General features: G+C 42.0%; 1 protein-coding gene across 2 annotated transcripts; it reads right to left on the bottom strand.

The window, feature by feature from the left end:
* Positions 1 to 1,956: 1,956 nt before the first annotated feature.
* On the bottom strand, positions 1,957 to 24,849 carry nap1l1 (nucleosome assembly protein 1-like 1). 2 transcript variants are annotated; one of them, XM_084909506.1, is made up of 16 exons: positions 24,721 to 24,849; positions 20,687 to 20,725; positions 19,557 to 19,645; positions 16,687 to 16,789; positions 14,343 to 14,484; positions 13,090 to 13,170; positions 12,594 to 12,722; positions 12,355 to 12,426; positions 12,140 to 12,279; positions 11,531 to 11,676; positions 11,410 to 11,429; positions 10,801 to 10,923; positions 10,641 to 10,673; positions 10,504 to 10,554; positions 6,540 to 6,576; positions 1,957 to 3,826 (listed from the first exon to the last, which is right to left on the bottom strand). In XM_084909506.1, exons 2-15 carry the CDS (start codon positions 20,701 to 20,703, stop codon positions 6,571 to 6,573), a joined length of 1,152 nt encoding a protein of 383 aa, XP_084765632.1. In that variant the 5' UTR covers positions 20,704 to 20,725; positions 24,721 to 24,849; the 3' UTR covers positions 1,957 to 3,826; positions 6,540 to 6,570. The 2 variants fall into 2 exon arrangements, with proteins under 2 accessions (XP_084765632.1, XP_084765631.1); XM_084909505.1 differs by lacking the exon at positions 6,540 to 6,576.
* Between the last annotated feature and the right edge of the window lie 1,724 nt (positions 24,850 to 26,573).

The following is a 26,573-nucleotide window of genomic DNA, read 5'->3' as shown; positions in this document are numbered from 1 at the left end:
TGTGAGAGAGAGAGAGAGAGAGAGAAGTGGGTTGGGGGCGGGAGGGGTCTGAAGAGGTGCACCGCCCCCCTGAGTAACATCCAGCCTCCTGGGATGAGCAAAAAGCAGAGTACTGATAACGTCAGTATTTTCAGTTTAGTAGTGATGTGCGATACCACTGATTTCCTTTCCGATCCGATACCAAGTAAAATTCAGGGTGGTATCGGCGATACTGATCCGATACCGATACTCTGTACAAAAACTTAATGTTTCATTGTATTTCATAATACAATATATAATTGTATTATGTAATTGTAATAATAACATAACCATATTGCTTCATAATGATTAGAGGACATCAGACAACTTGTTTTTATTGCTTAATAATGCAGAATAATCATATAGAAATAAAAGAAACCTGAAGTTGTGAGCTATTTGAGCATGTTGCCTGCCTGCAGCACTATGAAGTCCGCGAGAGACGTCTGTCTCACCCTAGCAGCACCTGCCCCTCTCCTCTTCAGTTCGCCTCAACATAAGCTCGTCATATTCTGTGATATGATTCACTCCGAGGTGTTTGACAAGGTCAGTGGTGTTGCCACAACACCTCACTGTCTTGCCACATATATCACAAACCGCGTCTTGGCTGTTTGTGGAGGTAAAACACGTCCACACATGACTGTTTGCGCTCAGCCATTGTTGTGAGTGTGCACGCCAGGGGCTGCGACACATTTATACAGCCGTATTTCGCATATGACTATGAAAGGCGTAAGAGGAAGTAGTTCCTTCCAAATTAGACGATCCGAATGATATAGTTTCTTTCCACTGCGTTCATTTTAATGGAAAAAGTACAAATTTACCCCAGAGTACTAAAATATCGATATTATAATATGAGAATCAATTCTAGAACATAAATTGCTGGTATCGGAAGAATCGATATTTCAGTATCCATCCGCACACCACTACAGTTTAGTATGGAAGAAGTCTGCCAGTATGTGCAGACGCATCAGAGGTGCTTTAAGTTGCACTGCGCAGAGCTGAGATTTCTCCTTCATGCATAAACACTGTAACACCGCCTAGACTGAAACGCAGGCAAATTATTGTAGTCAGAGTCATTCAGATTGACTGCCCTCCAAGTGAATCACAGTGACAGTAAGCACCTGCAGTCTGCTTTACATGCATTCAGTTTTCATTTGCATCACTACTGCTGCCCTTCACTCTCCATTCAATTGACCTTTTGGTTCTTGTGTGGGGTTTTGTGTGCTCATGTTCAGTTTCTATTACAAACCACACTCCCCGGGGGACATGGTTTCAAATGTTGCACAACTGCGCCATCTGCTGGAACAAGCACTTCATAGGCCACATTCCCAGTGTAGTTTGAAAAGTAAATTCTGGGGCTTGTGTTTTTTTATTCAGTATGTTTTGTTGGTAATCATAATGAGTGGGTTATTTATAACACAAAGAAATCACCTGCTTTTCAAGTATGATGGCTTCATTATAATCAGTCCAGTTCTTCTTTTGGTCCCTTAAATTACATTTATAAAACTGCTGTGATTTGTTATTCAGAATTTCTGACACTCTTGGCCAAATCTGTTTTGACAAAAGACATTTTTTCATGTCAATGAGACTTTAACAGGATAAATGAAGGAAATACAAGTCACTTTCCCAAAGAACAGGTATATTCAAGGCACTAAATGAAGCCAACTCACTGGCATAGGACAGTTTAAATTGGAACTCTTATTTTAAAACAATACTTTGTCAGGACCATTTGTGATATTTTATGATGCGCAACTACAAGTTTAAAAATAAAAGTGCCAGGGCATGCAAATTTACTTTGATGGCAACCTAACAACCATGCTGTAGTTTCCGGGTGATAACAAGCAAAGCATTGTGTTGATGTGAATGACAGATTTAAATATTCTACAAACAAAAACTTGATGGGGAGGGGAGAGAAAAAAAAAAAAAAGTCGCCATCACATACATGTTTAACCAATTTATTCATGAACATACACGTACAGTTATTGAGTACATTAGTATTTTGTAGCATAGCATTTTGCCTTGACAACAGCTGCTCAGAAGGACGCCCCCACAGAAATCCAGTCAGTCCATTTCCAATGAACATGATCTGGATACTCCCTGCAAAATGCCAAGTACCCTGGATCTCCACAGTGGACATGATGATGCCCCAATGACAACCAACAGATGGCTGTTCTCACAACCGAGGGGAGAGAAAGGGGGGGGGGGGACGCTAAAGAACTGGGGGAGCAAGGCTACTGTTTCATTTCAGTTCCTCTCCTGGCTTTAAGTATTGCTCCGACAAGCTTTTCCAAGGCATTCTGGGTAACAAAGGAAGCAGGTTTGGGTGGGCAGGGTGGTGGGTCATGAGCCAACACAATGGCCTTATCACACTCCCCCATTTCTTTCACAGTGATAAAAATGAACCGTGACCTCAGCTACTGGGCTCAGGTTCACATGAGACATGAATTGGTTACATGAGGGGGGTAAACAAACCGAAGAGGGAAAAAGTGAGGTGTGAGCCCAATCTTGACACTCCACCCCCTCCCCTTGTCATCCACTGTGCTACATCTGCCCAACACTGTTCCTATAAAGCTTCCCTGAATGGGACTAGTGTGCCTCCCTCGACAACAACGGTAATGCACTTTAAACCAAATAGCACAACTTGAACTCTACAGAGCGGGGCTACAGCAGCACCCCCTCTCACATCCCCTCAGGTATGGGGTGGGAGGAGTCAAAGGGCTGCTCACATTGAATAATTGGACAGGACACCACTGGTACACCACACAAGTAACAAAGTGCTATAGAAAAAGACGACAGCCACACTACTGCGAGCCTTCGAGGATCCTGAAACGTGAGGTTATTGGGGCTGTGTCGCCAAACTACGCCATCCTGACAAACTGTCTCACCCCACCTTCCAGAGTTTTCTTAAGATAAGGAATGTTCGAGAGTCGGCTGTAGAGAGCCATAGGAGCGAAGAAGTCACTGCAAACGTCAGTTTTGATATCATTTTAACAGTCCGTCCGGAGGAAGAATGGCAGACTCTTTAAGAGGTTCACTAATGGGGCCAGCCAGTCCGTTTACCGGAATGTTTAAGCGGAAAGCAGTTGAGCACAGGTGGCACAGGAATTCCCAAAGAAATTGTGGGGGAGTGGAAAAAAAAAAAAAAAAGAAAAGTCAGGTGAGGGGGTGGCAACTGTGGATCCCACAGAATAAACTGGACTGGACACTCAGGTGCAGCTAACACATCCGTCCTGTCTGGAAATGCTACAGTGCTTTGTGTGTTCTCTTTTAAGTGCTCAAGTCCCCGCTAAGAGTTTAGAAAACAAAAGCTAAAATAAATCACTGGGACAACCTGGAATTTAGCTTTGAGGAGAGGATATATAGATTGGTGTCGCCGCAATGCCAGTCTAAACCACAGCTGTTGTCTAAGAGCAAATACAACAAAAGACTTCACAAGAACCCAAACTAGTTTAGCAGTGAAGAAACAAGTTCATGCTTTTTGAGGGAGGTTATCTTCCTGCAGTCTAACTATTGTACAGAGAAGGAAGAGAGGGGAAAACAGGTCTAGTAAAATACTATGTATATCGAGCCACACTGCTCCCAGTATATTACCATGAGTTTTTGTAACAAAAATCTTGAAACCTTTTTTTCTCCAAGTTCTCTACCAAGAAAAATACAAAACATTATAAGGCGGTAAGTAACTATTTTTTTTTTTTTTTTTTTTAATTTATATATTTCTTCTTTTGAGAAGCCGTTACAGTGCAGTTGATCCTCGAGGCAGCCGGGTCAGGCTTCACTGCTGCTTGCACTCAGCTGGGGGGGCTGCATCCTTCTGTAAGAAACAGGATGGTGGGTGTTAAGATGAAGGCCGCTCCATACAGACTCATTCAAATGGCACGTACGCAGTCACGCCACTCCACCACACTCAAGCAGCTACAAACTCAAACTTCTCACCTCAGCTATTTTTAAATGCAACAGAAATGACAAGGATGTGATGACTGACACATTCACATTAGACAGACAGCAGTATGAAAATACTTTTCGTTAAACAGTATTGATGCAAATAAACATGAGGCCAGGGATTCTTTAGGGTGCTGGTGAGACCATTTGAAAGTCTAAGTGACATGACTTTCAGAGGATCGAGTGCACTCCCGTGGGAAGCTCCAGCAGCAGGTTAGCTTAGCAGTAGGCTGGCTCTGCTAAGCTAACAGTTTTTCTAATTATCATATGCAACTTGTGACCTTTAAGTGCTTCATATAAATCTTTCCCCATATGTCTTTTTGTATCAGCATGAGGCAAAAATAATGACAAACCTTAGATGGCCATTTCAAGTTTTTCTTCTGGAGTGTAAGAGTAAGAGCACTCATGATGAAAGCTAAGCTGACCACAGGTGTGAGGGAGATAAAGTGCTTAAATGGATAAAATAAAGCCCGATGTGTATGGCTTGGAGTTTTATAGTGCCCTCAGTGAGCTGTAGGTATTGCAAGTATTTCTTTTACACAGCTAGGAGGTTCCTGTCATTTTTACTTTACTACAGTCGTGACTAGGAAACTTCAGGGGGCTGTGCGCTCATTTCTGAGTAAGGACCACTTCCCCACCCACCAGCCTCTACTGCACAAAAACCATCAGCTGCTAGCATCCCCAACATGCCAGCCTAACATGCTAGTTTCAACAATATTACAGTTCCTGCTTTAACGCACATTAGTTGGCATCTACCAGGAGCATGTCAATCTTATGCAACTCTTAAAGCACCCTCAGACATTAACCATCTTTCAGCACTCGCATGTTACTAAGCACTTCAGAAATCAGTGTGAGCCTAAAAATCTCAGAAGGGTTTCCAACATCATAGAATACACTTTGATTCTCTTATTGTCAGCTGTGCCAAAGGATTAAAGGATTATTCTTTTCCATTTATCAGCACATTCATCCAGTAAACACATTTCTACTCATCTACTTGATGCATTCTGAGCAACCAGAAACGACAGGTAAAGGTAATTCCTCATGAGATAAACAGTTTGCTCATTTTTCTGAGACTTAAATGTTGCCGTTTGAGAACGCCGAAATGTATCTTGGTGCCTTAGGAAATGACAACTTGCAGATCTCTCTGAAACATTAGACATGATAGATCTCATTTTAAGACGAGCTGGTGGATCTTCTTGATGGGGTGTGTCAGCAGAACAATCTGCTGTCCTCAGTTTAACTTATGGTGAGGAAAGAAACTCAGCTCAGTAATCTTCAACAAATGCAGACAAATACTGGAGTTTCGAGGCCTCCATCACTGTGTGAGATAATCTCATAATGAGTCCTGTGGAGGACAAAATAATGAGAATGTTTGTTCACTAAAACAAAAAAGAAATCAGACATTTCTGTGTAACTTGTTGATTAGAGGCTGATATACCAACATCAAACCAGCTAACTGCCAGAGATTCAGTGACTGAAAATTTAGCTTCAAAATCTCCACTGGTTAATTAAATTAATGGCTGGGGTATTTTTTTTTTTTTTTTTAAACCAGCAAAGTTGAATAATGGGACTCCGTATCCACAGTACAAACTTGGGAGAGACCCAAACATCTGCCATAGGAGCCCATTTTTCATTAGCCCTTTCAAAATAACAAATGTCGACACTTTAAACATAAACTCAGGGACTTTAGATCAAATCAATTAGCTGCCAAATAAATGAAACACTGGGGCAAATTAAGGTTTAAAAAGCACACGGAGGATAATTAAGCCCCCGGCACACTCAGGGTGGGACGTCCTTGGAGTAGACATTACACACTTGCAGAGGTGATGATGGCACGCTGCAGCTGTTCAAGGCTGCTCTTCATGGCCTGATGCCACACACATTACTACAGAGTGAGGTCGTTGCTGCCACCGTTCAACACATGTGGCTTTTAATGAGCGATTCAAAGTACGCATTCAAAAAACGAATGCCCTGTCTGTAACCAACACCACTGCTGCAGCATCTGAGCTTCTTTCTACATATACTACCAGAACTCCAGTTTCTAATGGATTGTAACAGGCCCTTTAGAATTAAAAGCACTTTTGGGGACATTTGAGAGCCATTTAACCAGACATTAAGACATTACAGCAGCCCTGTATTGGGGGCATGTAGATGAACAGAGGTCATGAAGGAAAACAAAGGACGTTCATGGACGAACAGACCAATGACATTTAAATGGGAACTCACACATAAACAAAAAGGACATTTTTGCCAAACAAATCATCACCCTGATGAACTAGCCTGTGTTTGTGCATGGGAAGAGTTCAACATGGTGGGGACAAAACAAAGAAGGTTGGGCTCGCTTCAACATACAGAAATGATACAGGTGCAAATGCAGAGCTCTAACATGGGTTAAACTTCATGAAAAAATAAATAAAAAAGCCAAACCAGTGAGTTAGTAAGTCAGGATAGCGTTAACACAGCAGCCGAGGAAGGGTGGAGAGAGACAAAGATGGAAAAGCCATAACCCAAAATCAAAAGGTGTGGGGGTGGAGGGTGGTGGGGTGTGATGGTGGAAAAGCTGACAATTAATGAGCTGTACCTACCAGGATAGGGTTATTTTTCTACAGTCACCACTTAAACCTAGTGAGGAAAAATTTAAAGAGTAGCTGACAAAATATGCCAAAGTGACAGGTGATGAAGACACATCAATGAATAGGAGAAAAAAAAAAAAAAAAAAGCCAAACTCGCAGAATACAGAATGTCAGATGTTTTAGTTGAGCAAAGCAGCAGCAGAGCTCATGCTTGTTTACATGCTGTGGTGTCAAACTCAACAGCTTCTTCGGTTTGGTGTAATTCAAAGTTACTAGTCTCAGGCCAACAGTCAACACGCAAGGTCATGCAGGTAACCCCTCAAAAACCCAACCTTACAAATATGACTACCAACAAAAGGACACTTTGAGTCCATTGATCACAGACGTTCATGCATCTTGCTGCCGTTTCCAGTGCTTTTGTTTACTCAGTTTTTTTCAGCTGCATTACCTTCATCAAGAAGGATGCAGAGAATCTCAGTGAACAAAAAGCCCCGCAGGAGACAACCTGTTATTTTTTGTCTCAGGGGGACTAGGCCAAATCTCATCAGATTTGCACTTCATTTGGTGTGTGCATGCCCTCTTCTATTCAAATGGTTAAAGATGGGTACAGAATTTCTGGCCCATTAAAAGCTGCTGACCATGACGGGTGGTTCAAGCAATGTTAAACTGATAAATACTGTGTAATGTTGTCTTTACCTTCCATGCATTTTCAAGTTTATTTCTAATGCAGTGAATGTTTACTGACAGATGATGAAGGACCCCTGGCTCTCAGTCACAATACTTTACAAAGTGGTCTGGCTCACCGCTGTGCTGAGTAACCATAATGTAGTAAAGATACATAGTAGTAATAATTGGACTGTCACAATAAACACAGCTGGTGTGTTCAGGTTACAGTAAATTTGGAATCCTGGGGACGTAGGCAGCCTCGGCAGCTCTGGGTGAGGGGGAATGTCTGATTGTATCTATGGGGTGAGGAGGGGAAAAAAGCACCTACTTTAACTTGATTTATGACTTTAATATTGCAGTCATTTGTGACTTAAATTAATGTTTTATATCCAGTCTAAGGTTTAGACCAGGGGTCGGCAACCTTTCTGATGGCGAGTGTCATTTAAAATTTCCTCAGAAGTCAGTGTCATATGATTGCATTAGCAATAAATTTAATAACGCTCTATATGAAGTTAGACAATAAAAAAAAGACTTTTTATCCATAACAGCAAATGAACTGTACAACAGAAAATTCAAATGCTATTTATGGTCTCCTCACAACAATGATAAGAAAAATAAACTGAGCCAATATGGCATGTTTGTTAATACAGAGACACATGTTAATGTGATCTCTGGTCTCCCACTCAGAGACACAGGTCTCCGAGTGTCCAGCATTCAGACCTGAGGACACTCATGTGAGAGTAAATCTGCTCACACAGATATGTAGAGCCAAATACTGTCAATAAGGCCTCTGCAATGTTCTGAAGACAGTTAAACTTGTCAGGTAGTGATGTCCAGCAGGTGAACATGCAGCTCCATGAACACGCACAGCTGTGGATTCCAGCTGCTTCGATGTTGCATTAACTCAGCCAGTTAATGCGAGACAAATCTAGCTGCTCATTAAAGATTTCTGGTTTGATCAGAAAAGAAAACATTGGTCCAAACGCCTGAAAGTCCCGAAAATGCATTGTGTCTCGAGTCTACGGATGTATCCGTGTATCTCCGTGGTGCTGATGCTGTGCTGAGCGGACAGCTGCTGAAGCTTTTGAAGTGTCAGAATATGGAAAGCTAACAACGTCCCTCTAAGTTATTTTTAGCCAATTACAAGTTGAATCTGGTAGTTGGGGTTGTTAGCTAAGATACCGTCATTAAGAAGCGACACAACTAATGTGTGTATGCGAGCTAATTTGCGATGTGCACCGCTGGCCCAGCCATTTATTTTTTGATGCACCTTCTCAGATTAATTCACTGCGTGTCGTGCCCAGGGCTGGACTGGGACAAAAAAAACAGCCCGGGCATTTTGACTAGAGACCAGCCCCCCAGGTATTAAAGCCTTTGAATGAAAACAGATGCTGTTGTGACTGTGATGTACAATCTTGTTGGTATATGTATGATTTCTATACATTTTACATCAGATAAAAACTTTGGTTGTAAGCTTCAGATAATTATTTAATAACAGCCAGACATTTTAAATGAGAATAAGAAAGTATTTCTTTGTGCCCCCCTCTCCCCGTTAATGCCCCACCTGGCCCCCCTGGCAAAACTTTGCTAGATCCACCCCTGCACAGTTACCAGCTGTCAGGATCCTGGTGTTATTCGTCTCTCAGAAACAGTTCATAACTTCACTTCAACTCATTCATGTCTCCTAAAAGGTGAACCTGTTTCTCCATCACCTGTTCAGCTCTGATGATCCAGTAAGAACATCTCCTGGTTTCATCTTCATGTTTCCCTCTCACCAGATAACCGAACCGATATCATGACCAGCAGCTTTTACAGCTGTGGCTCCAGCAAACATCAGCTGATACTAGAAATTAATATTAAATAAATTCTAACAACAGCTGATCAAGCTTAAACGTGCTGCTGTTGTTTAGCGCGACATCTGCTGGTTTCTTCTTTCTGGCGCAAAGTGGGCGATAAACGAGAGAAAAGCCGATCAGCTGATCATTGATCAGTTTCATGATTGAAGTAGCAACAGGAGAGGGAGGGGAGAGAATGAGAGAAGAAGAGGCAGCTGCAGCGTAACAACAGAATAAATCCAGCTTTGTGTCTTTTTCATTGTAGCTGAAGTCCGGGACAAACTGCGTCCCCTCTCAGCTCAATACGAAACGCATAATATTTTCTCTGAATACGATACGATTCCGTCTTTTTACGGGACGGTTGGCAACTCTACAAACTAACCTTATGAATAAAATAAAGTTCACTATCAGTAACATCACAGCACCCACCCAGCTGTATAGAAACTCGGTCATGCTAGCTAGTACGAGTTGTTGTAACTGACGGTAAAAAGTCAGCACAACGAAAATAAACTACACCTAAACTTGGTTTATATCTGACCCAGATAGACTGCAGGTCATAACTTCTTACCTGAAGTTCAGTTCACCGCCTCGGGTCTCTCCTCCTTCTGCGTCCCCTTTCCCTCATCCACCTGCTGCCCTCCACCACTTGCTAATGTTACTGAATCTGTGGAAGCTCCGCGATGCCACCACCAAACAACTGAGTTACTTTTACACACCGACCAGCATCCACCACCTTTCATTGTTTACACCATTACAAAAAAAATCTGGCCAGTCCAGCTATGGTCGTGCCATCAGTAAACCCTTCGCGTGCCGTGCCTAGGGTTGCCGACCCCTGGTTTAGACTAAGATTGACGTGGTTTCCAGATGAATTTGTTTATTAGGTGATGAAGTAAACTGCTTACTGGCAGATTTTGATGCGTTTCTGGGCAGTTACCATAAAATGAGGTAAAATCTTGTCCAAATGTGGCAGAAAAATAGCAGAAAGCCTATTGGCTAAAATTCTGTACAAGCTTGAAGGATTTTCTTTTTCCTTGTGTCCTTTTGTTTCTGGCATACTGTATCTGTGTTACTTTAGCTTTAACAACAACATGCAGCATTCAAATTTCAACAACTTGTAAAAGTCAAACTCAAAATGGAGCGCTGAAAAGACAAAATATCAACTGGATGCATTTTCTGTCTTAACCAGAGGACCAAACCAAGGTCACAACAGAACAGAAGCTGAAGCAAATTAAAGCTGGTGTAAAATGAGATGCATTTGTTGACAGTATGTATTCTGTATGTTGAAATCAGCTGTTCTCCACCTGCAGCTCAGGATCCTCAGGTGACAGAAAATTATGCAGAAAGATTCTGAACGCAGTGACTCGTGAAGCTATCCATCGCCTTAAGTAAGAAAATCCTGAGCCATCAAAGTTGAGAACTGCTGAGTAAGGTCTTTTCTCACAGCACCAGAGATCTTTACAGACATGTTCTCTCACCTTGGGATCATAGTCGGGGTCGTTCTCCTCGTCAGCCTCCTCTTCACCTTCCTGAACACACAGCACAGGGCAACTTCAGTCTACAACTTCCAAAATGTAAGCTTTAGTGGCCTGTGGTAGTTTTTTGGTGGTTTTACCTCATCATCTGCCTCCTCTCCCTCTTCATCATACTGTAAAAGAAAAACATTTGTTAAGAGCCAGGATCATGCCAAATTAAAATGCTTATTTAAGTTGAATTAATTCTTACAACTCAATCACTTTGTAACCCCACCCAAGATATCAAATGCCCACACTCACATCATCGTCATCATCCTCTATGGCCTCTCCTGTGAAATACAGCACCGCTCGGGGTACGATACGTTCGCGGATGAAGTGGCCAATTTCAAAGTCAGCAGCCAGAATGGCTTCCGAATCCTCATCCTGAAATCAGACAGTTTATTCATGCATTTCCTGAACAAAGTGAGAAAGCAACCAGAGGTGCCCCTGATTCAGCATTTCTATACAAATGGCATCTGAAGTGCGTTTCCTCCTTGGAGGGAAGAATGGGTACAAAACTGATTACAAATCCTCCGGCCTGTCAGTCACTAAGGTTTGCCTTTAAGATGTGCCAAGATGCAGCTGGAGTTAGTTTGTGATAAAATTTGAATTTTGTCAAAATCAAATGTTGAGAAAACAGTTTGTTGCCAAACTGTAGTGGCTTTGCTGGTAGTATTACTCAATATTAAGATTCAGAGACCAGCCCCTCTGGCAACCTTGACTGTAGTTACTTATCTGGGTCACCAAATCATGTTTTTAAGTCACTACATGATGTTTGAGGTTAATGGAAGTGTGCGTCTCATATAAAGAAGCTCAACTTAATATCAAAAGACATCCCAGGTGAAACAGTGTGTAAAAGCACCAACTTACCAACTCGCCATTTTCTGGGACTGCAAAGAAAGCACAGATCAAAATGAAACAATGCAAACAAACTCAGACTGGAGCAAACTCTGTATAGCAACGGTCAACTTTTCTGCCATGTCACTCTTACCCTCTGGTGGGGTGAAGAAGTTGAAAAAGGAGTCGTTGGGGACCGTTTTGGTGACCGTCCTGACCGTGCCACGGCCCTTGTGCTTTTGTTTCTTTTTGATTGTTTTCAATGTGACGTTCTTGCCCTTTGTCCAGTCAATCGTGCAGCTGTTGTCAAAAACAAGGAGCAATGGAAACAAGGTCAGGAGGCAGCATTTGAAGTGTCGAATCTAAAAAACATCTGGGATGTACGAATTATCCAGTAAGTACTTTCAATTATCCTCTGCCTCTCTGGTTGGAGAACAATACTGGTGGCCACCAGTGCTCACCCACAACCTCCTAGTTAATATGAGTTTGGTATACATTTGATTTATAAATTGCGACCTCGAGGTCACAGAGTTCAGACTCATCTCAGATATTTGGTAGATGCACCTATGGTATGACTTTCAAAGTCCTATGTCAGTTCACAAGCTGCCACGTTGCCCACTCAACAGCACCACTCCATCAGCCTGTGACAGCTGAGGTGTAAAACTGAAGAAACGATAAGCTCTTTGGCAGCATTTCATTACGTGCATCAAGAGTTGTTTAGAAAACAAAAACCTGAAAAGAAGAAAGAATCGCCGACACTCACCCTGTGCAGCTCATGATCTCTGGCCCATCGAAGGAGAAGGGGTCGTTCTCATCGGGCTCTGACCTCATCTTGTAGGTTTTTGTCAACACTGTGTTTGTGAAGAAGTCGTTTGGCTCAAACTGGAACTCTAATGTGAAGCTCTGGTGAACACAAGAGGCTGATGAGCAAACAGTCAGACTGGTTTTAGCCATTTAAAGTATGAGAAGCACACTTACCATTGGCTGTCCTGGATCTGAGAATTTTACTTTAATGTCTTGTAAATGCTTAAGGATGGGTTCATCATGTTCCTGAGGGGAGGGAAGAATAGTGGTTTAGAAGCAAACACAGAAAAGCTGTTAGAAACCACACGAGCCAGCCTATACAGCTATTGGCCAGGAGGTGGAAGCAAACCCTGATTATTGAATTAGAGAAGTAGTCGCTGTCTGTGACCCATTTTCTGTGTGTGTAAACATACCTGCAGCATGTCACTGAGCAGGTCCACATTTTTGAAAACCGTTAACCAGAATTCAGGAATGCCTTTGGGGTCTTCTTTTTCCTCATCCTTCTTCTCTTCCTCCAACTTGGCCTTCTCCTTCATCTCATCCTGGTTAAAAGAAGTTTTCTTCTAAATATTTGTGTGTTTGGTGAATAAACAAACCAAAACATATTTTACACCCTGTCCACATATACAACCACACAGCACTGAACAATAATGACCAAAAGGGGGTGTTTTAAAAAAAAAAAAAAAAAAAAAAAAAAAAAACCTAGCTTCACAAGCAGCACCATAGTACAGATTTAATCCACTCTTTGAAAAGCAGATGTCTGAAATCAGTGATGGTTGGATGCTGTGCTGTCACTTTGGGAAGACAATTGGGTCCACGTACGAAATGTGAAAGCAGAAAAATGCAGAAAGCCAAGTATTTATACAGTAAGCATGCAGGTGTATTTGTCATTTGTCCCTGCTTACGTACTGTCAGCTCTTCCTCTTCATCCGCTTTCCATTCACATTCCTCATCTGTGGGCTCATAAGCTGCTTTCACTATGTCACTTCTCTGTGAGGAAACGAGAGAACCATCTGAATTACAAATTTACACATGCATTTATTTTATACTGCAAGTTATACCACAGCAAATCAGTTCTTACAAAATAAACAAATCCTGCATTCTGTGAGTTGTATGAGAACATGAACTAATGGCAAAGTAGTCATTTCAAACAGTGTTAATTTACAGGAAAAGGTGCCTTTAACACTGCATTAGTGACATCAGAAACACCCAGAACAGCAGCTTGAAAGCAGTCCTCACTGCAAAGGTGAAGGATTGTACACTTATGTTACATGCAGTACAACAGTGTGATCCAAATCCAGAAAGGGGTTTTTTACAACCTCTTCTTTCATCACCTTCTGATGCAACACAAAGCAAACCTTTCAACACAAGTCAGCTTAAAGCATTTACTTGACTATCAGTTAACATTTAAGAGGAACTATTTTTATAGTTGAGAAAACAACTCATTTCATTTTCCAGAAAAATTCTGGTCCCAGATTATCAAAGGTTTGCAGCATATCTGAGAAAAGCTGCTTTCTTGGCTCCACCACAGATGGAAGAATGATGAAAGAGCTATGGTTAGTATAGATACACTTACACACATGGAGTGTGCTCAAACAGCAGACCAGAGCCATACGTTTTCTATGCAAGCTCTAAGTTCCCTGAGCTGCTTCTAAATCCTGATGTAGCTTCACAGATTCAAGAAAGTGTGCACTCGAGGCAAATGATGCTCAAGGGGAAAGCGTCAAACACATCAGTATCAATGCAGGTCTAAACCTACTCATGTCCAGTTACAACGTGAGAGCTGCAAGTCTTGTTCAAATCGAGTGCTTTGGCCCTCATCAAGTGCTCAGCAGATTCTTATATTTAATCAATATATAGGTAAATGTATATGCAACCTGTAGGCTTATGAGAGTTTCTTCTGAAGAGCAGAATTTGTGATTCAACAGTTCTTCCAAAAAACAAAAATAAATAAATACATTCTAAAAAGACAGTTTTTAAATTGTCATTCATGTCATAAGTCGCTGTAAAGGGAAGAGCCATACAAAATTAGGCTTCTGGTCTTACTGTGAGTGACTAAAGAGTGGCTGCATCACGCTGGAACACATAATACGCAGTAAGTTTTACTTTGTGGTGACAAACCATGACTTCTTTACATAGTATACACAAGACCAAAAACATACTTTGTCGAAGAGGGGCTGGTAGAGGGCAGCATACTTTCTTTCCAGCTCATGTACTTCCTCGTAGAACTTCGCTTCAATGTGGGCGCATTTGACCTGCAGGTTCTTGAGAGCATTGACACGTCTCTTTACGACCTTTGGTAAACTGAGGGAGGACACATGAACAGAAGACATGAGGACAATCCTGGTTATTGAAAAGTAATATTTAAACTCCAAGTAAAAGAAAAAAAAATGGATATCCACTTGATTGTCATTCGTTTTCTAGCCCTTACAAAAAATTTTAAGTCACAGGGGGGAAAAAGTGAGGCAAATAGTGGCCCCCTCTTCAGAAGTTAATCTGCAGAGAGCTTTAGAGAATGGCAACAAAGCGCACAGACATACTCTCCCCAGAGGATCCACAGTGAGTCAGGATGGCCTTCCAAGAAAGCATTTTAAACACAGTAAAACTATGCTGAGAACCGCTTTTATTCAGATTTGCTTCATTTAACATCAGCGTCGTTTTTTTTTTTTTTGCAGATTTACTTGGTGGACACTTGGGGAACTTGTAGCCTGGTACTTGCTGTAGATGAGAGAGGGGTTCCTCCTCATGTCTTACAAGGTCACTTCCATGTTTGCTTTTAATGACAGACAGTTTATATTTTTAAGACTTAAACTGAAATGAATATGAAACCATTTCATCACATCCATGCTTCTCATTTCCAACTCATCGTAGACTTATTTTGTAGGATGCTACCGATTCCATTCAGCTAGCTTTCAATATAGTGCATTTATCTGATGGTGGAATAAATTCTCCTGTAATGCAAATCTGCTCTTTCTGCTTGTTCTTTCACATCAGACCCCATGTTTCTGCATTTGAAGGTGCACATCTCTGCTGTCCCATTTGGACACCCTGCAACTTTAACATCCTACTTATATCTTTAGAATCTGTTGAATGATCTCGCAGAACAGTTAACCAGACTCAGAAGTGCAGAGAGACTGCACCGAGTCAAGTTTCTCTGCAGTGTGGTAAATTAGAGACGCCTGCACTAGCCTGGCAGGGGAATGCGTGTTTGAGTCCCAAGTGCTGGGATGCAACCGCTGAGTTTGGTGGTGACTGCCAAACACTTGACATGTTGATTAAAGAGCTGCTTGCTGATGGTTTTGCTGAGGAGAGGAGCAGTGGGTGGCTCAGCACCGTAGCAAAGACGCACAGCGACGCTCACAACCTAACATCTCAGAAGCCCCAACCACTGACTGAACTGTCGCCGTTTCAGCAAGCATCCTTCAGTGTGGTTTTTGTTAAAAGTATCTCCTCCACTTGGATTATTTTCGTTTTAACTATGACTCACGTCAGCTGTGATTACATTTCCTGGACTCAGGCAACAAATTGATCCATGTTAACTCAAGTGACTACACAAAATAAAGTCATTGTGCAGCTATTCGCCCACTAAAGCAGCCCTCATTATTTACAACTAATGCCAGTACTATGCCCTGAAATGCAGTGCCCCACTGTCCTTTTTCCACAACATCATTGTATGCATTTATTTTAAAGGCTCTCTGGTATGCTGTTTTATGAAGGACACCAGGTGCTCACAGCCACTTACACTGAGAAAGCAGTGCTAGACTTTGGATTTTGCATTTTAATACGAACAGACAATTTTGTCTTGTTTGAACTTCTGTTTAATGTTTCACTGCCTACAGTCTGGAAGTGGTCTGTAACACATTAAAATGGGTTTTCCTATTACCATACATCTCACCTTTATGTGCCTCAGCATACCCAATTTAAAACCAGCTGTCCTTACAAAGTGAAGTTTGAAACTCAACATGCGTTCTTCCTTCATTGCATCCGAGATGATAATAGCTGACCTCGCCAGGGGCTGAGGCTTCCCACTTCAATGTAAGAAGCCCACCTGCTTCACACTGAAACCCGGTTGTATTTCTTGGGCCATGTAGTGTCACACTGGTAGATGCTCATCAACTCATGACTCGCTTGTTTTGACTGCACCGTTGATGTTAACCGCTGGTGTGGCTGACCTCAACTTCAAACTCATTTGCATTTCTACTCAACAAGGTGTAGTCACCATTTCAGATACTCATCAGTATGCTAAAGCATGTAGATTGTAGGTGGATGTTTTTGATTGTCTATTTGCAAGGAAGTGATTGCTGTAACTGATGGAAAGCCCACAGCAACAGTTGCCAACAGCCAGACTTAAAAAAAGAAAAAAAGCAGGATCTACTGAACAAAATTTAGTGAATACCACTCTTGCATAAAAACCTTAATATAAAAACAAAAACAAAGTCTGTACATTATTCTCAATTCAGAGCTGCCTGTGTGCTGCTCAGGCAAGACAAATGAGCCATCCCTCACCTCTCCATGTACCCTGATGGTGAGCCATTCAAACCATCCAGCCTCTCCTGCAGCGCAGCCAGGATCTGTGGATTCTGCATCATCTGGACAGTCAGCTGACGAGCTGAAGAGAAACATACAGTGAAAAGAAATCTATGAGCAGAACTTGAACATCATCTCAGAACTGATGTTGAGTGGGATTCACTTAAAACTACACTCAAATATACCGATTTATAATTGAAACCCAAATCAGGAGCTGCACAATAACAATTTTACGATTGTTTTTGTAACCATTCCATCACTGCTCGGTGGAGTGCTCTTAAGTACTTTGCTTGTTGTATGCTTTAAAGTGTGGAAACAGAGGTTGATGTCTGGTTATGTGCATTATGAATGTTGCATATACATATATGCTCAGCAGTCAAAGAGTGCTCTTCCTTTGTGCAGCCAGACAGGTGACAGATGGTACAACCCAAGTGTCCGACACATTGCTCACACCTATCAAAGCTCAGTCAGATTGCTGCTGGCAGGTGAGAAGATTAAAAAGACTGGAAGTCACTTTTCTCTGCTGGCACATCCTGGACATTTTCCTTGTGTTACAAGCCAAAAATCAGTGAGATGTCTGGGATGCTGCACTGAGTCAAATAAATAAATAAGCTTCACTGAATTTAGACAAAATCAGCTCCTTAAGCAGATGCTTTAATGTAGAATTCTGTAGTAGACCAAAAACACAAGAAGGGGGCTGTTATGAAGTGACAAAACAAATGTTGCTCCCCTTGTGACAAGGGGTCACCACAGCAGGCAGCGCTACATGTTTTTATTTGATATAGTTTAACCCTGGATAACCTTCCTGAAGAAAGTGGATTTGTGTGTCTGGCTGAAACTGAAGCACTGACCTGTGTGTAAACCACCACATTAGATTGTTTTAGAGAAGCATCACTACACCTTTACAAACTGATCCCCCTGTAGTCTTCAATTGTTACATTTGAGGTTTTAAAGCTATACACACTTAAACTGGGTCACTGAGGGGGATTTGAATTATGTTAAACCCCATTTGCAGCACTGTCAGAATTAAGTTAACTAGCAGTTGTAGCACATTCCTCAAGTTATGTAAATGCAGGGGCAAGTTCAGCAACTATAATTGCCCATGTTGTTAAACTGACACACCAAAAAAAAACAAAACCTCAAGTCAAAGTCTATCGGCTCAGCTTACTGGAACGACTGTAGTTAGGGCTGTTCAATATAACGATATATATCGGATGACGATATAAAAACGTCTATCGTTTCATTTTACGCTATCGTTTGTTTCGTGTGTCACAAAATAAACTGTTTATGGCAATGTTTTTTCATGGTTTTGATGGTCACTGCAGTGGCTATATTAATTTCTTAAAGTTCTCTCTTTCTCTTATATTTAATATAACCACACTACAGACGGACAAGCGCCTGTTTTTATGCGTTTTCTTTAGCAACAACAACGGTAACACCATCGCGTGTCCGCTTGTTTATGTTCCACATAAACCTTTCACAATAAACCTCAAGATCCTGTTGAGACTTTTCAAAATAAACTGAATTACGTGAAAGAGCAGATTATTTACGGATAAGTAAAAAAGAGCCGCCAGGTGCTAAAAAATAAACCTTAGACTCAAACGTTAAAACAGGCTTCTCCCCGTAGCACACCGTGTAATAAATACTCACAAAGAAAACGGCGTCCGTTACAACTTGTGTCTAAAAATGTATCGTTTCATGCATCGGTTAAAACACTCGACTCCAGCTACATGACGCGCAGCTGGAAACACTTCCCGCAAGTCGAGCTGCCCGAGATTCACAGAATTTACAGAAAATGTTGCATTTTTGTGATTTATATCGTTATCGGGACGATAGATGTCTTATATCGGGAGATGAGATTTTGGTCATATCGCACAGCCCTAACTGTAGTAGTAACTGAATTTCAACCAAGGTGCCGCTAATACACAACCAGCAATAAAAACTTGTTTTTAATCATTACCAAATCTACCAACCACAGGAACTGTTCTATAGTGCATCCACACACTACAGACAAACTGTACTACACCACAGTACCTGTGCAACTGAAGCTACAGCATTACTGAAACCCTACAATAAAGCAGAGGAGTATATGCAGGGCATGGGGTGCTTCATGTAATTAATAGATTTACATTCAGCTCAAACATCAGTTAAAAATCTCAAATGTTCAGAGCTTGTGATTCCCAAGTTAGAGGTGTTCCACAACAGCCCTCGTGTGTGAAATCTCAAAAGATTTCTTAATGAGGGTCTACACTGCATGTTAACGCCAGCAGGCTGCAACCATGTATTACTCATGCATTTATAATCCTCCCCCAGCTTCTAGGTCTTGTGTACAGATTTCCTTAAAATGCGGCCGCTGTGACAGATCAGACGTAGGCAGCCAGAATCAGTCTTCTTTCAAGTCTGGCTTTTAAAAGACTGCTCAAACTAGCTATAAAAAGATAGGCCCAAGCAGCAATCTATATCTAGCCACAATAAGCCGGGAGTAGGCCAATATGTGAGGAGTCGTCGGAACCATTGAGGATCAAAGAATACATAAACAGCATCGAGATCCCAAAATAAAACGGATCAGTGCTCCCAGCTCTCAACTGTTAAGTCTATTATGCTGTATTCAAGTTTATGTGCCACTTTGTTCACCCACTGATACTGAGTGTTTGAATTGCCATCTTCTCAATGTTATCACTTGGCTATTGATATTCCTTTGGCACTGGCTAAATAGCTTTTTTTTTTTTTTTTTTGGGGGGGGGGGGGGCGCGCATGTGACCCCACATTCCCCCACTTCTACATTTCACCTAAACCACAGAATATGCACAATTCAACTCTAGACTGTAAGTATACTGAGACTGCCTTACCTTTGCTGTTTTCATCTTCTCCCGTCTCCTCCTCTTCCACTTCCTCAACATCCTCCATATCTGCTGGGTCCATCTCAGCCTGATCTTTGCTGCTCGAGGAGAAGGACAGAAGGTGGAAATGTTAGCCAAAACAAAGCAGTACTTATGAAGGAACATTTAAGATTGGCCAAACTACTCCTGGCATCTTTTGGCTGATCACTGACCACTATGCCAGCCACATGTGGCAGTAATAGCATGACTAACAATGAAGAGCCAACTGCCATGCTGACACACCTTGCCCAAGATCATCCTGATACTGAGTGAGGGCCAGCAGTGATGCAGTGCAGCTCTAAAAATTCACTAGTAAACAAAACTGGAGTCTGCCTTTACCCATGATGCTGCTCAAAGCAGTGAAACATGATGCCCAACTTCAAGATGCAGCACTATCACAGTTCAATACCGAACATAACACAGCTTCACTAGCCAGTCTCATCCTTCCATCAGGCTGCAGACTGTTGTTAAAAATCAATGCCCAAGAGTGGAAGAATTTAAGAGTCAAAGAGACAGCTTCCATCCGATTGGGCCATTGTTACAGAGCCATACATGTTTTAAAGGTGGCCTGTAAAACACGCATTTAAAGGGAAAAAAAAAGTAACCCTAGCTGTTGGAGAGGTGTGTGGAGGAGCTCCTACTGCACTGCACCCTTGGATTTAACCTGAGGGGCACTTTCTGAATCTGAAAACTCAGTAACAGAAACTGCAGTTCCTCCAATGACCACATGAAGCTGGCTCCAAAAACAAGTCCAACTACTGTAGGCTTCATGTTAAAAAGTCCGATTTCATATCATAATGAGTGCGCAACTACAAATCACTGCCTCTTTTGTAACAACGACACAGGAATTTTAGAATAAAAGGCTGGGGTGTGGATGCTTTGACAGGTGTCCCAACAGAAGCACCTGTAGCAAACCCTTTGTCAGGCTTTACCGCAACAAATCTGGACCTCTCCATGGTTCTGCTTTTGGTATATTCAAGGTTTACCTTATAAGCACAAAAAATGTCACCTTTAACTTAGAAAAAAAAAAAAAAAAAAAACGAGTTGACAGAGAGGCCAAATGTTTAATTTTAGTTACCAACACCACATAATGTACTTACTTGTCGATGTCTGCCATATTAACCGAGTCTCAAGTGATGCTAGAAAGAAAGAACAGAACCAGTTAGCTTAGAAATCCTGGATGAAATGTTATTGTTACCAGAGGGGTGCACTATCCTAACCACAAAGCTGCATCTATCCTAACCAGGTTAGGAGATGGCAACTTATTAACACAACCCGCTCAAAATGACTAGTTTCAGTTTAAAAACTGGCTGCAAGAGCCAGAGTAAATCATTTAATGACAGTAGGCAGAAATTTCATACGCACAAAGGTGTAGTGCAATTTGTATAAGTACCAGAGGGCACCAAAGAGACATGCATGAGGTTACGCATGATTGAGCTATAGCACACTTTATGTTATGCAACTTCTGTTCTCACAGTGGAAAGTTCAGGAGTAATGACCACAACCAAAATACGGCTCTTATCATTAGTTCATCCGTCTGTTGAGCCTCATCTCTACCTTTACACATCTTTTTCTAGTAAGCAGTTAAAGGGTGAATACCACCACTGAACAATTTTATGTAATATACTTAAAAACAAAAAGCCTGGCATTTCCACTAATATTAAGAACTTGCAGAAAGGAAAGGTATCTGCAGGGGCATTGAGGATATTAATGTGCATTCATGTTTTTAATTAGTACACTAAGATTTCTGTTGAACACCGTTTACAACCAACTTCTAAGCTAATATAAAGATACTGGTTTAAATTTAACAGTCCTTCATTGTGTTGTTAAACAGCTACTGGAACGTTACTGAGCACCTCCACAGTAAAAAAATAAATCGAAACAAATTTCTGTAATAAGCGCCCCCCCAATGTTGTTAGAGAACGCTAATAATAAACCACAAACTCGAGTTACTTCATATCAAGTCCCCTTCCCTTCTTATTACCACAAAAGAACTAAAGTGATATATATAGTTTTTATTGTATAATTTTAAAAATGTAAAACTGTAGCCTCACCATTTTGATGCAAATGAAACTAAACTGGCTGTATAAGTAATGCTACTCCTGAAAATAGTGCACACACAGCACTACCCTCCACTCCAGAGGAAATGCATGAAAAATGCATATAAAAGGAACCCTAGGCTGCAGTCAACACAGCACTGACAGCATCTCGTGAAAGATCAAAGCAGAGCAGAGCCTTATGAGGCATTCACACACTGATTAAAAACAAAAGACTGAAAATGACTTTAGTGCATATCAATGTCATTTTTCCCTCATTAGTCCTTTGCCGATCAGTACAGCAGTCTGTTTAGCACTGTGGCTACTATTACCTGCTATGATCGATATTCAAATAAACTTTACTAATCTCTACAAACACGCCCATCCCCAAATAATTAAGTAAATAAATAATTAACTTCTTTTTCCAAAGAATTTTTATTAAACACTCAGGATTTGTCTAAATCCATCACATGCTTATTTTAAGAGTCCCATCCCAGTCTACATGGGATCAACCCTGGCTGTTAGTCACCTACCCCCTTGCCACTCAGCCAAGGCCTCCTTCCCCTGAGAGACGGATTAGGGTGGCGGGTCCTTGATGCAATTCAGTTGCCTCTCCCTACAGACATATTCCAACTCCACCAGCTAGGAGTTTAGCTGCTTGACAGCAGTCCCTTTTCTACTCCTGTGGCCTGGTACAGTTTGGCTTAGCACTACAGGAACCAGTTCTCCACCAGCTCTAGGATGCGACTTGCATGCAATTATGTCCCATGGAACAGGAAAAGAACTGCTAAAACCCATAAAGGATGGACCCGAGATTCACTGAAGAGGCAGCTGAGTGCCATGGAGGAACACATGAGCCAAAGTATTTTTTCCCCATTAAGAAAAAAAAAAAAAACAATTATTCAATTTTTTAAAAGTCTAATGGACTTTGAGTACCACTACTTTATCATGACAACGTTAAAAGACACATTTTATATGAATCATCACTGACCTAGCAACACATGAATGACACGACGGCATTTCAGCAGAGTGCAGATGATGGTAAAAGGTCCATAATCCTTTTCCTGACTGCCATGTTCTTGCTGCTGTCCCAACTCATCAGCTCATTAACTACATTCACCTGTCATCCCAGGGGCAAATCTGTCCCTTGTTAGCCTGTAACACTAGCAGCTGCAGGGCTTCAAGAACTAAAGCCCAGGAGCTTATAATCTATTACACTTAACTTTTGACAAATTAGAATCGAAACCAAAAATCTATGTAGGTCTTTCAACCGAGCAAGGAAATTATTTCAACAAAGCAGCATATCATAACTGTTTATCTCAGGTGGGCTATATTCAGCCGATACGCCAAGATTATTCAGCTGCAGAGCAGATGTGACACTTTTAGCTTGGAAAAGTCACATGACAGATCAATGTGTTTCTTCCCTCTTGCAGAGGATAACTGATTTAGGGAGAAGCCTGCCTTGTTGGCTGGTTTGTGACTTTAATTACATCCCATTTCTCAAATGAAATCTGCAGTCTGCCACTTTTGGAATAGCAAGAAACGTTTTTTAGGCTTTCACTTTTTAAGTTTACACTGACAAATGAATAAATCTGAAAGTGTCTAGGAATAATAAAAGCACATGTGCTTTGTTACTCTAGGATGACACCCACCATCCCTACCACCTCTCTATTTCTCCAAATTATTGATAAGTACTGGAGAAAGCTCTTAGGACAAAAAAAAAAAAAAACTTCCACTGTGCAGAATGAGATGACAGTGTTTTTAGTTGGGGTAGTTGGCTTATAATGCACGAAAAAAAGACTTGGGTATATTACGCTCAGGATAATACCAGCCTGGAGCATTTTCTATCAAATTGTCCAGGCCAACCTGCGTCAATATCAACAGCATGCCTCATTGTTTAAGTCCCTAAAATACCTCAACTTGTTTTTTCATTGTGAAAAGTGATAACAACATCAGCGCTTCCAGAGCTATATGTGGCGATTCATTTGAACAAAAAAAATGAGATTTAAGCTGCTCCCACCTTGTTTGGTGTGTAATTGCCATTAAAAAAGAAAAAGAAAAAAAGACAACTTAAACCCATCTACGTCTTCCCTAGAGAAGACTAATTGCAACACGGAGCAGCTAATTGATTACATTCTCCTAAAAACATCAAACTGGCCCAAAGACAGACCCTTACTCAAGATAGCCATTTCTTCTATCCCTGCCCAGCGACCACGTGTTGCATGCTGAAGTCATGTCGACCCATTCATGACTAACAAAAAGCCCCGGGTGGATGCCTGCCTGCTGAAACCACATTTCGGCTTCATTTGGCAGCCAACCTGTTGAAACGTTCAATCATTTTACCCACATAAAACAAGCCGGACTCCGGCTAGTGTACAGACCAACTTTAGCCGGCCTGCCTCAGTCTAGTATCAAAGAGCTCTTGTGTGTGCGCTGCTAGTTAAAGCTAGCTTGCGTGCTGCTAGCTCGATGCGCACTACTCGGGGAGAGCAAGTGGGAGGAACAGCTTCGACAGACACGGTGCTGTAACTAGAAAATATGGGCCAGTTAGGAAGTGGTGTCAACGCTCCAGCACCACGTTTTAACCAGCTTCCCCTTATGTAATAGAACCAACTATCCAATTCAACCAAACGCCGCGTGCCGTTATCAGTAAAGCTCAGTCTCGTGAACAGTCCCCCGTCCCCCTCCATCTCCACCCACCCATCCTCCACAAAAATAAAAATAAGGTCAAGTCCAAAATTACAAGATAGGAGACACGTGTCAACAAATGTCGAAAAACGCCGACAAGTGCCGGACTTGGCCAGCGTTTTGTCCTCTCTGCGAATGCAATGACTGGTCAAACAGTCCGGTGGAAGCGGACGAACATAAACGCTGTTTTATTGTTTTTTTCCCAAATCGCGTGTAACGTTAACACACATCATGGTGGAGCCAGTCTCAATGGCTGCTGCCACTGTCTGACTTGACTAGCATTAGCAAAAGCAGCGCTGTCACCCTCTTGCCACCGTTCGCTCATACAGTGGGACTGAAATTCAACTTCGGGGACGACGACCAAGTTTGGGGCGTTAGCGCCGAAGCCATTTCCAACTCCCGTCTCTTACCTTCGCTGTCTAGCCGGAGGCTGGTTTGGTTAGCGGCGCTACGCAGTGAAGCGGTCTCGAGGAAGAAAGAGACTCCGCTCCGATGGCGGTAAAAGGGAGAGAGATCCCGCCGCCTGCGCTCATATACATCCGACGTCATCACGTAAACCGGCAATCACCGAGGCAACGCTGTGCATGGGAGGGGCGGCGGTGAGGTTGCCCCTAGGGGGGGGAAGCAGAGGATGAGGAAACATCGTTCCAGTCCTCCTTATAGTCTTCTGGTTGCTGCTCTTCATCACCTCATTCATTATCGTCACAACTCTCTCTTAATCAGCGTCTTAAACTTCTTCACCATGTCATTTCCAGTCATTATCTTATACCACGATTGTCATGATCGCAGCTACCAGCTCCATTGCCTTCATCGTGCAAGCGATCAGTCGTCTTCATCATCACTACCTGGGGAACTGATTACACTCATCATGGACGTTGTGACGCTCGTCCTTTTGCCATAATCTTCATTCTCAGTTTCCCCAGCAAGATTCGTGCTCCCCCTGTTATCAGCACCAAAATCACCATGTCTTCACCAGCATCCCCAGCCACTTTGACTACAACAAACCACACTTTGGGACCTTTTATTGGCTGTATCTGTTTTAGTCATAAAAACTCTCAGACTTCAATGCTAATGTGTGTTTCAGCTGTTCTAGCTATGTTTTAGCTTTTCCGTGAAGCACTTTGTGATTTTTATCTTGAAAGGTGTTATGCAACTAAAATTTTACTTACTTTTTACTTTACTTACAAGGTGACCCAACAACGTACTCACACTTTATGGTGGTTTACTTAAAAATGAACTGTGTGTACACCGCTGTTACACTGAACAATAGCACACCCAAAAAAGTTTTTTTTATAGATTGAGGACTTAAAATCTGAGATAGGTAATGGGGTGTGGGGGTTAGCACTCTTGTCTCGCAGCAAGTAGGTGCTGGGTTCAAATCCACCATCTGGCCAGGGCCTTCCTGTGTGGAGTTTGCATGTTCTCCCTTTGTCTGTGTGAGTTCTCCCTCTGGGTGCTCTGGTTCCTCCCACAGTCTAAAGGCATGCAGTTAGTGGGGTTAGGTCCAGTGTTGATTCTGTCTATCAATGTCCCACCATATAAGCGAAAATTTATCCGGTGGTTTTCAAGGGAAAGTGTATGCCGCCGGTTAAAAAAAATAGCCTACACACATTTGAGTGATGACATATCTCAAAACAGAGACAGCCGGATAGAAAACCTCTTCCTAGTGACCCGGAATGAAGCCAGAAGCAAAGACTGGAAGGATTTCACTGTGATTCATCCATCAGGCAGCACCGGACTCAGTGTTACTAACACCAGGCACACTGCTTGGCTTCTACCCTCCTCTGAGCAATACCTGGCACCAGCCCAGAGGTCGGATCTCTCTCATTCCACACTTTCCCAGAAGACAAAGCCTTCCCACATGTGTCTTTGATGGCACAAAACTCAAAAGTGAATATTTCCCTGAGTCATGCCAGCCAGAAGCACAGGAACAGAAAGCGGATAAAAACAGTGAGAGGAATTGTTTTCCAGCTTTCACATTGTAGTTCCACGTGAGAGCTGCCAGGTAAACCCCACTTTGAAACACGTGTATTTTTATTGTCAAAACCTACCAAAAGCCTTTCCCCCCCCCCAAGGACACCTATATCAATTTCTGTTATATTAATTCATTTTTATTTCTAGTGTTACTTTTTTCTTGCAAGTTTTGTGCTTTGCTTGTATTTTCTATTTCTTCTCTCTTTTCAGTGATTCCTTCATTTTTTGAAAAGTCCCTTACATTATGCATCTTCTGCGCTTTTCCTTCCTGTCTCTGTGTCTGTCCCTG

The sequence above is a fragment of the Perissodus microlepis genome, chromosome 17 (assembly GCF_051167445.1).
Source record: "Perissodus microlepis isolate ML-2025 ecotype Zambia chromosome 17, ASM5116744v1, whole genome shotgun sequence".
NCBI classification, from domain to species: Eukaryota; Metazoa; Chordata; class Actinopteri; order Cichliformes; family Cichlidae; genus Perissodus; species Perissodus microlepis.
Note: the sequence above shows the minus strand (reverse complement) of the source record. Positions and strands in the feature narration are given on the sequence as shown.

What these genes read in the sequence shown, in the direction of transcription:
- nap1l1 (XM_084909505.1), bottom strand. An exon ending in TAGAGGATGATGACGATGAT is followed by an intron (nt 10,674 to 10,800) that starts GTGAGTGTGGGC and finishes TTTCTTTTACAG; the next exon opens with TATGATGAAGAGGGAGAGGA. An exon ending in ACCCCGACTATGATCCCAAG is followed by an intron (nt 3,827 to 10,503) that starts GTGAGAGAACAT and finishes TGTTTCTTACAG; the next exon opens with AAGGATGCAGCCCCCCCAGC.